Source organism: Haemaphysalis longicornis, unplaced genomic scaffold (genome assembly GCF_048455015.1).
Source record: "Haemaphysalis longicornis isolate Haplotype H1 unplaced genomic scaffold, Haemaphysalis longicornis Haplotype H1 scaffold_12, whole genome shotgun sequence".
NCBI lineage: Eukaryota > Metazoa > Arthropoda > Arachnida > Ixodida > Ixodidae > Haemaphysalis > Haemaphysalis longicornis.
This window is the reverse complement of record NW_027526225.1, coordinates 73,201,387-73,213,200: the sequence shown is the minus strand read 5'-3', so window position 1 is coordinate 73,213,200 and position 11,814 is coordinate 73,201,387. Positions and strand designations below refer to the sequence as shown.

The following is an 11,814-nucleotide window of genomic DNA, read 5'->3' as shown; positions in this document are numbered from 1 at the left end:
GGTTACGAGTGATAAAAAAATATCCCCGGACATTTTTTGTACTTGGGGTCAGACGGACTAGCACAACTACATTTGGTGCACGCATTTTTTGTAATTTGCAAAACGAAAACGTTTCCGTTTTTACGTCACAGCCTAAAGCTCAAGCTTGTGTTACGTTCAACAGGCACTGGAAGAAAATCCAGCAAGAATAATTGGCTTTTTGACTACAATAACAATATGATAACCTTACCAAAACCATAACTTTGAAGACATTACTAACCATTCATAGCCAGTGCTAAGTTTCTTGAAAGATTTCGTTAAATAGAAAGTTTTTAAATTCATTGTGGGTGAAAGAGGGTTTTTTTATAGTTATAAAGATTATGAAACTAGCCCACTCCCGACTGATCAAAGAACAATTAACTGCGCTACACAGAGACACGGTACTAAAGTTTTCATTTATCGAGTACACAACTCAGAGAAGTACAAACTAGGTAGTAGTAAAGTAGTACAATGAGGGTGACCGTGACTAAAGGCAAACGGCAGGAATTGCACTTGCATAGGATTGTTTTTATGGAACCAGTGAGTGTTTTATTAAGCCAAATGTGAATCGCTCGGGGCTCACTGCTTGTTGAAGCGTTTGTTATTCACCAGGGGAGTGGTTAGCTAATTTGTCATGTGGCCACAGGCATAAAGTTGACGTAAAAATATTTCCTCAACTTACAGAGATATTTCAAGAGTAGGGCTCTTGTTGCGACAATATTTGTGAGGTTTGATGTGTGGGCAAGTTGGTTCATTGTGGAATCGAGCGGAGGAGCGCAAAAATTTAAAAGGTAAAAGAGATGAAGGTGACGACGGCCACAGCGCGGACTCAGACTTCAATATTTGTTCGCAGATATATCAATGCCACTTCAATAAATCAGTTGTGTTGAGTGCGCAAAAATGTCACCCGAAGAATGAGAGCGTACTTTTGTCGCAACGAATGGCTTTTTCTTCCACAAAAGCAAAACAGAGTTTCGTATGATTCTCTACAAAGGTTCAATCACTTCACTGTAAAGACGCATGCCCCAAACTAAAAGGAGTCTACACTCTAAATATGGGGACACTCTCCAAGCTATGCATTCAAAACCAAGTGATCTGTACAAAATTTTGTAATGTCCTCCCATTACCCCTTCTTATATATGCCTTTCTACATATTGTATTTTCATTTTTACAATAAACTGAACTGAACTGAACTGATGGCAACGCGACTTTACACCGTGCCAAGCTTGCTGCGCTCCCATAAATAAGATTTTAAACAGAAAAGCTTAAGGAGTTCAATTAGGCTTCATGCGAGAAAAGAGTCGAACGCATTCGAACGCATGAAGCACTCCAAAGGTACATCGGCTACTCGGTTAAAACTTTACCGAACAAGTTTAAAGGCGAAGCGTTGAACAAAAGTACATGCTAAGTGTTTATCGTTGCCAAACAAATCTCCGATTATGTGGACTGTTTTGCGTCAGTAAAGAGGGGATGGAAGACTTGTAAACACAACCTCAGCGTAGCTCGTGCGCTGACGTCAGCAGTACTCTGAAAACACTGCTGTTGCACATACAAAAATAAATTTCAATATTCCCTGTGACGTAGATGCGAGTTCGAACACCGACACACGTTTAGAATTTTTTTCCCATATGTAACTTACGCATGCAATCACAGAAATGAAACGAAAACGTCAACATGCATAGTATTATGTCAACAAAGCAGAGTGCCATCACCATTTGTTCTTCAGCGACTAGCTTTGCGGTGTATTCAATTTCGGCCTCTTGGAGGTTCTTCACAAGGTCTGGCTTTGGTGAAAGGCCATGGTCTGCTACAGCCAACGCTTTCGAACCATCTATGCTCTGGATTTTGTGTGACGTGGTAACGTGGGACATCCCATGCTCCTCAGCTGAAACCAAGAATAAAATGTGCGCGTCCTTATCCCGTAATGAAACAAAGAGATACTTGTGTTCTGTATTTCCCCGTTGCAGTGTGGGTTCAAAGAATCTCAAGAAATCTGCCCGATGAGAAACATTATTATGGCGGAACTCCTTTGCACCGCAATTGAAAGTTAATGTTTAATGTAGCAAAAGCTAGGTATTTAGCCTGCTCAATTTGCTCCGCACATATCTTCCGTCGAAAAAAAACTGGAAGCAATTTGGGCATCTCTTCCGATGAAACTATGTATACTCTTCTAAGTTGACAAAGATAAACTGAAAATAAACATAAGAGATACATTTAGATTGGTGGAAATTGCGCCTCACCAGTTTGGCTGGACGACATGACATTCCACTTTGCTGCACTGGACTTCCGTCTGCAAACAGGCAAGCAAAACCTTCATGCTTCGTATAAGTTAAAGTAAGGCAAAATGAACGTAACTCTTGCAACTATAGAACTACCACAACACCGTTATCAAGAAAGTGCTTCTAGGAGAGAGAGGAAGAGAAATACGTGCCTCGTTTGAGGCCTAAACGAAAGAAATCTTGCTGTCTGCTTCAGTGCTGACTCGGGGGGTGGTAGGGTTGTCAGGGAGGGCGGGTGGGATGATGGGAGTGTGTAAGGTAGTTACGCATTACTCCCCTCAGACCCGCGTTGGCATGGACAAACGCGCTGGCAGAAAAACACTGCTGGAAAACAGTGATTGTTGAGGTACACTGTAGTGGAAAGCTCCAAGTTATTTTTTACCACCTATAGGCCTTACCGTGCACCGAAAGCTCGACACAGCGGTGTTTTCGCTTTTTGGCTTACGTCAGAACAGGGGCCACCGAAGTCGACAATCAAACCCGCGTTCTTCGGCTCAGAAAGTCAACGCCTTAGCCAGTGACCCACCGCGGCATGTGGCAGAAACCGGTCCCCTTACAAATGGTGCAGTATGGAGATTATGGACGCTCTGTTGCATTTGACCTTGAAACGTCTGTTAAAGACACTTATCGAATCCTACAAAAGTAACTACAGTATGCTAATTATAAAAGTAGCAATTCGCCAAGCACAAAAGTACGTCTCCAGTGTTTTTGCTTAGCTTGGCGATGACAACAAGGGCATACTCATCTGACGTTAGTAGCGCCACAATGCAGCATTCACTAATATCTCAGTTGTTTCACACCGCCTTAAGATAAGACGTCCGTACAGTGCGAGTGCGTAGGTATGCGGGGCCTGTTGCCTGACCTAAGCTCTATCTATTTCCAAATCAGTGCAGGCCGGACATTGTCGGGGCTTCGCAGAACTTTTTAAATTTGCTGAACGCCTTCTTTATGCACCTAAATTGAACTAGAATGCAGTAAATCAACACCATTTACAACAATAATGTGTAGAACTGATCCGGGGGAGCATTTTTTGATTAATAAAATCCAAGAAATGAAAAAGAAAAAATTTTTGGGGTAAACTCTTCAGGTATAAGCATTCCAGGCTGCTACGCTACTCGTTAGAAAACAGGGGCCGAATAGCCAGCCACTTGGTATTACCACTTGGTCCAGAACATTGAGGCAGTATTCAAGGCTAACCACTTGCAGGCGCTACGTGCACCGGTATGATTAAGCTGAAGCGTCGTCAATCGGTACCAGTATATCGGCTTACAGTACGTTTTGCATTCTTTTGCGCCTTCCTAGGCTCAGATAGAAGGTAGCGCAAGATTATGGTTGTATATCGATAATACCCACTAAATTGGATTGGCTAGTGGGTGTGACAGCTGACATCAGAGGCTCACTGCCGATTCAGAAATTCCCGTTTGCTTGTGCCGTCAACATAACCACCGACAAGTTTCAGACAGCTACTCAGTGGGAGTGCAGATGACAGGTGTAACAGGCTTAAGGCCCATTCACGAAATCATACTGGCTGGCAGTAACATGCCATATCGAAAGAACAGTCGGTGGTGGTAAACTGAACGATATTGCTTTCGCATTCACAAATCAATATAGATTTCTAGGTTTCAGAATTTTTATTATGAGGTTTTAATATATTGAAATTCACTTCCGGTCGATACCTTTTTGACTTGCACATTTGAACTGCCCGAGGACTTATTGCATGAATAGGTAAAAGAACTTACCGCAGACAGTAGCACGTGAGTGTTGCGACCGCAACGATAACGAGGAAGAACACGGAAATTGCCCCGATGATGACCGCAAGGCTTGGCATACTGCTGGTGCTGTCCACTGAAGAAACATTCAGTGCATCGATGTTTTCATCTTAGCGTTTTGAATGCATTCCGTTTAGCTATTCAAGTCCCATTGCGAAGGCAAAGATGTTCTTCGTATAGAGAAATATACTCACCTATAAATGGAGCTGTCAGTCTGTATCCATAGAGCACCTCCTGAAAAACATCGTGAGACCATTCTAAGTACCAATTCAAGCATGTGGACCGAGACCTAAAAAACTTACTCAACAGTGTTTACACAGCCGTCTAGTTAGACAAGAAGTGCAGTACACCTGCTGCCGATTCTAAGCAAAGGAGACGCTCTTCAAGTTCTTGTCTCAGAATATAACCTCTGCTTGTTACCGTTTTTTCTATACTTTCACAATGTCATTAGTTAGAACCTATAGCCTTAGACGCACAGAAGGGGCCATTGTTTAACACAAATAATATATTTCTCCTTCATCTGTAAGCAAAAGTCACTTTCTAGTCCGAGTGGGGCTACCTAAATGACTGGAGGCACACATGTTTTATAAGCCTATGTTATAACGTATGATGTACCAAAAGTACCCTTATTGTTGCTGAAACCACGTGCCCCAACGTTTCTTGCAAATGTATTGTAGAACTACAAGTCGTACACAGTGTATGACCACAGAAAGTTGCAATTCACGTCAAAGAAATGGCAATTATTGTATTATTTTTTTATTACTATCAGTGCTGGTATTGTGGTGTTTCCTCTACATACTAAGCGCGATGGCACATGCGGCTGTTAACCTAAGTAGAATGAAAAAAATGATATCATCAATTCCTTTGCCTAAACAAGTCTCTAACTTCAGGCGTTGTGATTTTAAAAACCTGGATAACACCACCCTAACCTATAAATTTTCAGTGTACCTACCACGTAAACCAAGACGGTAATGTTATGCTTGGCCAAAGTTTTTTTCTTATCCTATAAACACATTTATGAAGTAAGAATATCTCTGACGCAACCTGACGTGAATTTAGGGACGGTGGACAAACGTTTTAATTAGGCTCTTTCCAAACTTCCCTTTTGGTGTTTAACGTACAATTGAGAACGTTTGGAGGTAACTCAATTGAAAATGTATGATAACAATGCACAAGGTTCGCCGCCGAATATTTATGTTTTTGGTATTCTTAATTGTTGCCTTGCAGTGACCTAAATAGGATTTTTTCTTTTAGCCAGTAACACAACTTAGTAGCAAAGCCTTCACCCCTAACCGAAAATTGCAGTAAAAGACCCACAAAAGAGAGCTAAATCGCTAAAGAAGGCCCCACAAATCCAAGGGGGTGTAGTGCTTCCATGAACTGCGAGTAACATGCGCATGAATACCTTTCTAACAGCACGTTATGTCGCGTACAAATGACACCTAAACAGCATTAGACACAAGTTATATAGCTTAATATAACATGATGTCACTGTATCAAGAAATGTTCCAAGACGAATGTGGCTTCAAACACTACCTCCCATTGCAAATCTTATACCCATTTGCGCATTTAAAACTTACCCCTGAGAAGTTTGTCTCCACCAGCAGTCCGAAGCAGTAAGAAACGGCTTTTGTTAGTGGTGGGTTCTCAAAGCCACCGATCATGTGTCCGCTCCCAACGACAACCTCCGATGCGCTGCCGTTAAGATCACTGGGACATAAATAGGCAGCCACGTAGTATCCAAGCTGCATTTCTTGCGCATTGGTGAAGTTGACGAGCTGCAGGGGCTTGGTGATGTTGCAGTCTTCCGGCGCCACTATGACGTAATATCCGCTGGTTGAATGGGAAAGAGAAGAATGTGGCGTGGGCGGAAAACACGAAATGGTTCTAGGTGGTACGGAATTCTATTTTCTACTTCACGTCCTGCAGCATCAAAGCATCTTACGTTCAGAATCTTATCGAACGAAATGACACCGCCGCGATCTACTCTTTTATGGTTAAATGTAGCGTTCACCTTGTGACACCATAAAAACAGCTCCCGAGAATAATGAGCTACGGAGTACGGGAAAACAGCTTGGGCACAAATAAATGTTGCTGATAGGAGAGGCTTCTTGTTTCGGTGGTGTTTTATGCCGCACATTCTATTGAGTTCCATTCGCTCAGGGACATTTAACGTTTGCATACTCTTCCCTCAACATCTGTCTTTTATGGAGATATCCCTGCAACGTCTCCTTAGGCAGAGGTTTCATTCGTGTAAGTGTAAATGAAGTCTCAGAAAATAACAATAAACGCGGTGTATAGTATTTTTTCCGCCCATATGTTTCTTAATCTGCATCAAATTTTGCAAGCGACAAAATGTCCTATGTGCCCTTGCAAGTGTGAGTTGTTTCATTCAGGCATAAAGCCACATAAAATGAAGAGTTCTTTCAACCAGATGTGAGACTGTTTCACTAGCCAGCAGAATTAACGTTTCTAAAAGGTATAACGCTGCGCCACGTTGTACAAAAATTTTTGCGGGTTTAACAAACTAATCAGCAAATATTTTCTTTACAGCTCTTTGTTTAACAGTGTAATCATATTCAAAAAGGGTGGCACCATGAAATAAAGAACACTTTTCTAAGCATGAGCAAGGTTCTTGCGTGCTATACTAAATTTAAGAAGCCGAGCGCTGTTATAGAATGACCCAAAACGTTTTCTCCGCCGTGACTATAAAAACTGCAAAAAAACGTGCCCATGTTTCAACTGACGGGTTCGGACCACCGTCCATTAAACATGAATTATTGGCAGGTTTACAGTCAATGCCGCCGAAGAGGCAACAATATTTTCTTCCGTAGCAGCCTTCGTAAAATACCGTGTGAAAACGTTTATCAATGAGGAAAAGTATACGCTCTCAAAACAACCCGATTTGGTTTCCATATATTTAATTAGACCTTGGGGGTACTCGGTGAGCCGATAAGGGCAAAAACCCCTAAACTTCCTACCTGATACAATTAAGAAGCTTCATTACCAAAGGGCGGTCATGTTTTTTACGCCTTGGCACAAATTTTCCTTGATGGTTTTTTGAGCTCCCAATGCCCAAGCGGTTCCTCGCAGACTACATAAGAATAGGTTATGCATTCTTATATTCATCTAGATTCAACCCACCGTAAAAAACCTTTGTGGCAGCGGTTTAGTAAATTTTCTATCTTCACATAAGGATATTTACCAAAATGGCGTGAGAAAATGGTATGTGGGTCCCCGTTCAGCATGACACTACCTAGATCATCACTGAGTGGCCGTAAGGATTTGCTATATGTATCACACGTATTCATACGTACGTTATTGGACCTTTAACGTAGTCGGGAGGGTGCACGACGATGGTAACTTCCCCGTGGCCGCTTAATTTGGCAATTGGCTCGGACTGAAGCACTGGGACTAAGAGTAAAAAGATATGACAAAACGTCAATAACGTTCCACAGTAATAATCAACAATTCAACCATGAATATCAAATACCGGGTATTTTAATGCTAGTTTTGTAGATCTTTGATATTTCTTTCGGGATATTTTGTATCGGCCACAATTACTGTGAAAGATTCAACAAAACAAAGTAAAATGGCAAGACGCGTTTTGTTCTTCAGGAGTTTTCATGTTTATGAAGGCATGTAACATCGAAACAGCTGTGTTGCATATTTGATTTATCAGTTACAATTATCTCTCGCCCCTACACCCCTGATCGGACAGAGCGAACCATACGGTCGGTTGCTACATTGTTTGCGCATGACCTGAGCTGCACGCGTCAATTTCGAAAGTATATCTTTCCAGTTTTAAGGTAAACACTCACCTGAAGCTTTGGTGCTAAAGTTTTTACAAACGGCCTCTCCGACGCCAGCGATCGTGCTGGCCTGGACACAAACCCGGTAAGTTGAACCCGGAAACAGATCTGGCAGTGAGATAATTGGTGCGTCCGAGGCATCTAGTGCCACTGACGTTGTAGACCCTGAATCGAGTAGCGTGTCGTTGAAGGTGTGGATTAGAGATGCATTTACCTGGCGGGTACAAAGGAAGGAAAGAAAATTGCGGTTAATTATACTTCTCAATGTATAGCAAACAATGATGGCAGATGATGAGAGATGGTGGGCGCACTAATTCGTCCGCAAGCACACAAGCAGTATTATGTTACCCACTAATAACCTTCATAAGTAGAGGATGGTACGGCATCTTGAATTGTGGGGAGAGGGATTAGGAATATTTTTTTCAATTTTGGTAAAACTCCTGTCACTCGCACTCTTAAGCAGAAGTGTTATATCATAATGCTGAACGAGGTTAACGACGTACCGTTGAACGCCCAGCTGTTTCGCTTCTGTATTCTGTACGAGGGTAGAATTCGTTGTCATATAAGACGTCGAACTGGATGACCTTCTCATATAAAGAGGATTATCATAATTTTTTTAGTGTTCTGCTCATCGCATCAGACACGAAGGTAATCTCAAGGTCACTAAGGAGTGGATAATGACTGTCAGGCCAGCGGCAAAGCATTATAGCATTGACGCGAGCGGAGAAATTATTGCTCGCAACCGCAATGTCAATAAACGTTTAGTAATGTATTTGTAAACAACATTTCATGCTTAAATGTCATCCGCAACTTTCTGTAGAGTGATTGAAACTTCGGGAATGGTCAGAACATGTGTATGTAATCGTATACATGGCCAGTAATTTGGTCACCGCTTTGCGGCGAGATGTTTTTTTGCAGGTTCATAGCATTGCACAAAGTTAATCAGATTGTCATATTGGGTCAGAGCATGTACAAAATGTGTCAACTTAACGTTAATCAACGAACTATCTCCACTCATTGAATCAATATACGTTTATAAGATAACAAAACTGGCAGTCACACCGTGTAGCTTTTCAAGTCTCCGTTCTTTTGGCGTGGTGGATCCCACATAACCTTCACGCTGTATTCTGTCTTCTCTGCTGTTCGGAGGCTTTCTGGAGCACCTGGAACTAAATTTCAGTGTTTATGAGCACCTCCTTCGCCGTTTGTCACGCAAGGATTTATTTTGCAAATGTTCACGTATTTTAAAATGGTCTGTGCAAACTCCGTCGAGCGTTTGATAAGGCCTAAGAAGTCACCTGCCTCTCTCTGTTTAGCAAAAGCGCACAATAGTAGCATGCTCACGCCTGAAAATTGATAATGCAACAACCCAGCACTACAGTGTTTGTGAACAGCCGAAGTATCGGATCTTCCACCATCGAGTTTCCTTTGCCTTAATTACTTGGCTTTCAGTGTACGTGCAGACTTTCCTTACTCCTGTAAAGCCAGGCGCCAATGTTTAGAGTGGATCCCTACATACCAAGCTTAATAAAAATCTCTTCGTGCAGCTAAGAGGAATGTTTTCTTGTGTATTTTTTGCTCTCTCAACAATGATATTGTTATGTGACCAAGCTTGCCAGTGGAATCGAAGTACGGTGATGATGAAGGTCGGAAAATACTGATAAGTTGTTTTCATGGGCATGGCTTGCTGAAAAAACAAGTGTTCGCGGTATGACAGAATATATTTCTAACCTAATGAAGGGTTGTACTACTTTTTTGAATCGGCACTTATTGAATTCTAGCATGCTCATATTCCATAAATACTGGTCAAAATCAAAGCCCCTTTTTGAAAAGAAAAGTGGTTAGACATCCTGAGTCAAAGTCTAAAATGCCTCGAGTGTGTCGGAACTACATGATTGCCATAAAACCATTATTAACGAAATGATCACTACCAATGCAAGAGATTTGTGACCTCACAAACCTTGCGGGAAACGCAAAACCTTTAACGGTGATGCCTCCAATCAAACCCTCCCACCGCGTCCCTCTCCTTCTCCACTGGGCATTCATGCCCCCTCAGATAATCAAGCTACTCTATCTTTCTTCTAACATTGCAGATAATATGCCAATATTTTACGGTAGTAATAGCCACTTGCTCTTTGCTCGCAAGTCACTTCCAGCACCGTGAACAGGATACGCTAGAAAATATTACCACGTAGTCTGAAACGCCTTGATCCTAAACTAAAATGCCAATTTGGGAATACTGCTTTTTGTGAATTTCGCAGTTAGAATTGTTTTTGTTATTGTTGGCGTCATCGGATGTTTGAAATTAATCAGGAAAAGGATGGCGTGCGCACAACAGCACTGCTTTTTAAACTAGTTCTGTGCGGAAATTGAACGCAGCCTAAACACATGCTAGCTACCTATTATAGGGATAGACTGGGTGCCCAACTACTCAGTGGCCATCTCCTACTACACCGTGCATCCAACGTGAGACTACAAGGCTTGAAACCTGGCATTTTAATCCGAAAACACGACATACAAAAATAGGGGAAATGCTAACCTGAAACCTTGGTGGTAAAGTTGTCACAGGCGGCTTCTCCGAATCCAGCAATGGTGTCGGCGTGAGCGCAGACAAGATACGTCGACCCCGGAAATAAGTCACGAAGGTAAACTTCTGTGGTGGTAGAAACGTTGTGAACAACCACGTTTGGGCACCATGATTTCTCTGGCACATCGTTGAACGTGTGCACCAGGCATGAATTCACCTATGGAGCAAAAAAAGAGAAAATGAGACTATCATTTTCTTCTGAAAAGCTGTACAGCCCGCCTTCCAGCATGACTGCCTGTTTAGAAAGCTTTCATGAAATATATTCTAGCTTTTCTGAATCTGATTGACGAAATGAGAACATCAAACGATGACAGGTAACAAACATGGTGTAGTGAAGCAATGCGCACACGAGCCTCGGCCGTGGTAAGCGTGTACTAGTATACTACTCCATATACAAGAAGGCTGCTACATATTAATGAAGCGAGCAGCATCAAAATAATGGATCATCTTGCACCCCCACTGCCTGCCTCGGCACGGTTTTGTAGTGAGGTGTGCTTAATATAAAAGCTAGGGGTGCTTAGAGGTTTCAAACTCTGGACAAAAGCATATTGCAGGGCTTACCTGTTAGTTTGTTCAGGTATCCTAATATAACGCTGAATCCACAAATTCTACAAAATATTAGCACTCGATAAACACTTAGCACCTATTTAGGAGAATCACTTTGACTTGAGGTGAGTGTCGACGCCAAATTTCTATTTCTGCTGTGGTATCCAGCGCTAATATATTGGATAATAAAACCTCCCAGGAGCTCCGTCAGCTCCGGTGTGCTTCCCATGTCCAATCGCTGCGTGGGTTGACCACATAGCGGGGATTTCAGTATTAGAACGTTGCTTTAAGGCATTTCTTTCGTTTCCGCAAAGCTATTTTATGGTCGAATGTTTCTCATTAACGAGATTCAAGCCAAATTCAGCCTGTTTTATTTCACCCAAATATATTTTTCAATGCAGTTCTGTTTGAAATGAACGAATGGTTGACCTTGAGATTTTCTGTGAGCGTCCGCCTTTATTTTTGCTCAGTATTGTGCCTAGAAATATCGTTCAAAAATTATGAACTCGTGTTACAAATAAAAAGCTATACATAGCTAAGTCTGAACCAGTGCGCTGTTAGCGTTGCCTACATGCAAAGCAGGGAATGTCGTTACCATGTAGCCTATGATGGCTCCGTTCGCTCGGTGAGGACGATCCCATTGAATTCTTAGGCTATCCTCAGTCTGCATCGTAGACCTGAAATTGTGCGGCGACTCCGATGCTGAAAATTAAAAAAAAAGTAATTTTCCCAAGGTTCTGAACGGTCCCGCGAACCATGTTGCGGGCAAATGTGGAAGCATTGTAAAAACGCCATAGCAACAC

General features: G+C 42.1%; 1 protein-coding gene across 1 annotated transcript in view; it reads right to left on the bottom strand.

Moving 5' to 3' along the window:
* The window catches only part of LOC144162811 (phosphatidylinositol phosphatase PTPRQ-like), a 49,669-nt gene that overhangs the window by 2,915 nt on the left and 34,940 nt on the right, over positions 1-11,814 (bottom strand). Inside the window, exons 19-28 of the mRNA XM_077693476.1 lie at positions 11,607-11,713; positions 10,418-10,622; positions 8,941-9,047; positions 7,888-8,092; positions 7,384-7,480; positions 5,647-5,899; positions 4,261-4,300; positions 4,037-4,142; positions 2,259-2,308; positions 1,731-1,903 (exon numbers count right to left, since the gene is read on the bottom strand). Coding sequence (XP_077549602.1) covers positions 1,731-1,903; positions 2,259-2,308; positions 4,037-4,142; positions 4,261-4,300; positions 5,647-5,899; positions 7,384-7,480; positions 7,888-8,092; positions 8,941-9,047; positions 10,418-10,622; positions 11,607-11,713 — 1,343 coding nt within the window. The remainder of the gene's footprint in view (positions 1-1,730; positions 1,904-2,258; positions 2,309-4,036; positions 4,143-4,260; positions 4,301-5,646; positions 5,900-7,383; positions 7,481-7,887; positions 8,093-8,940; positions 9,048-10,417; positions 10,623-11,606; positions 11,714-11,814) is intronic.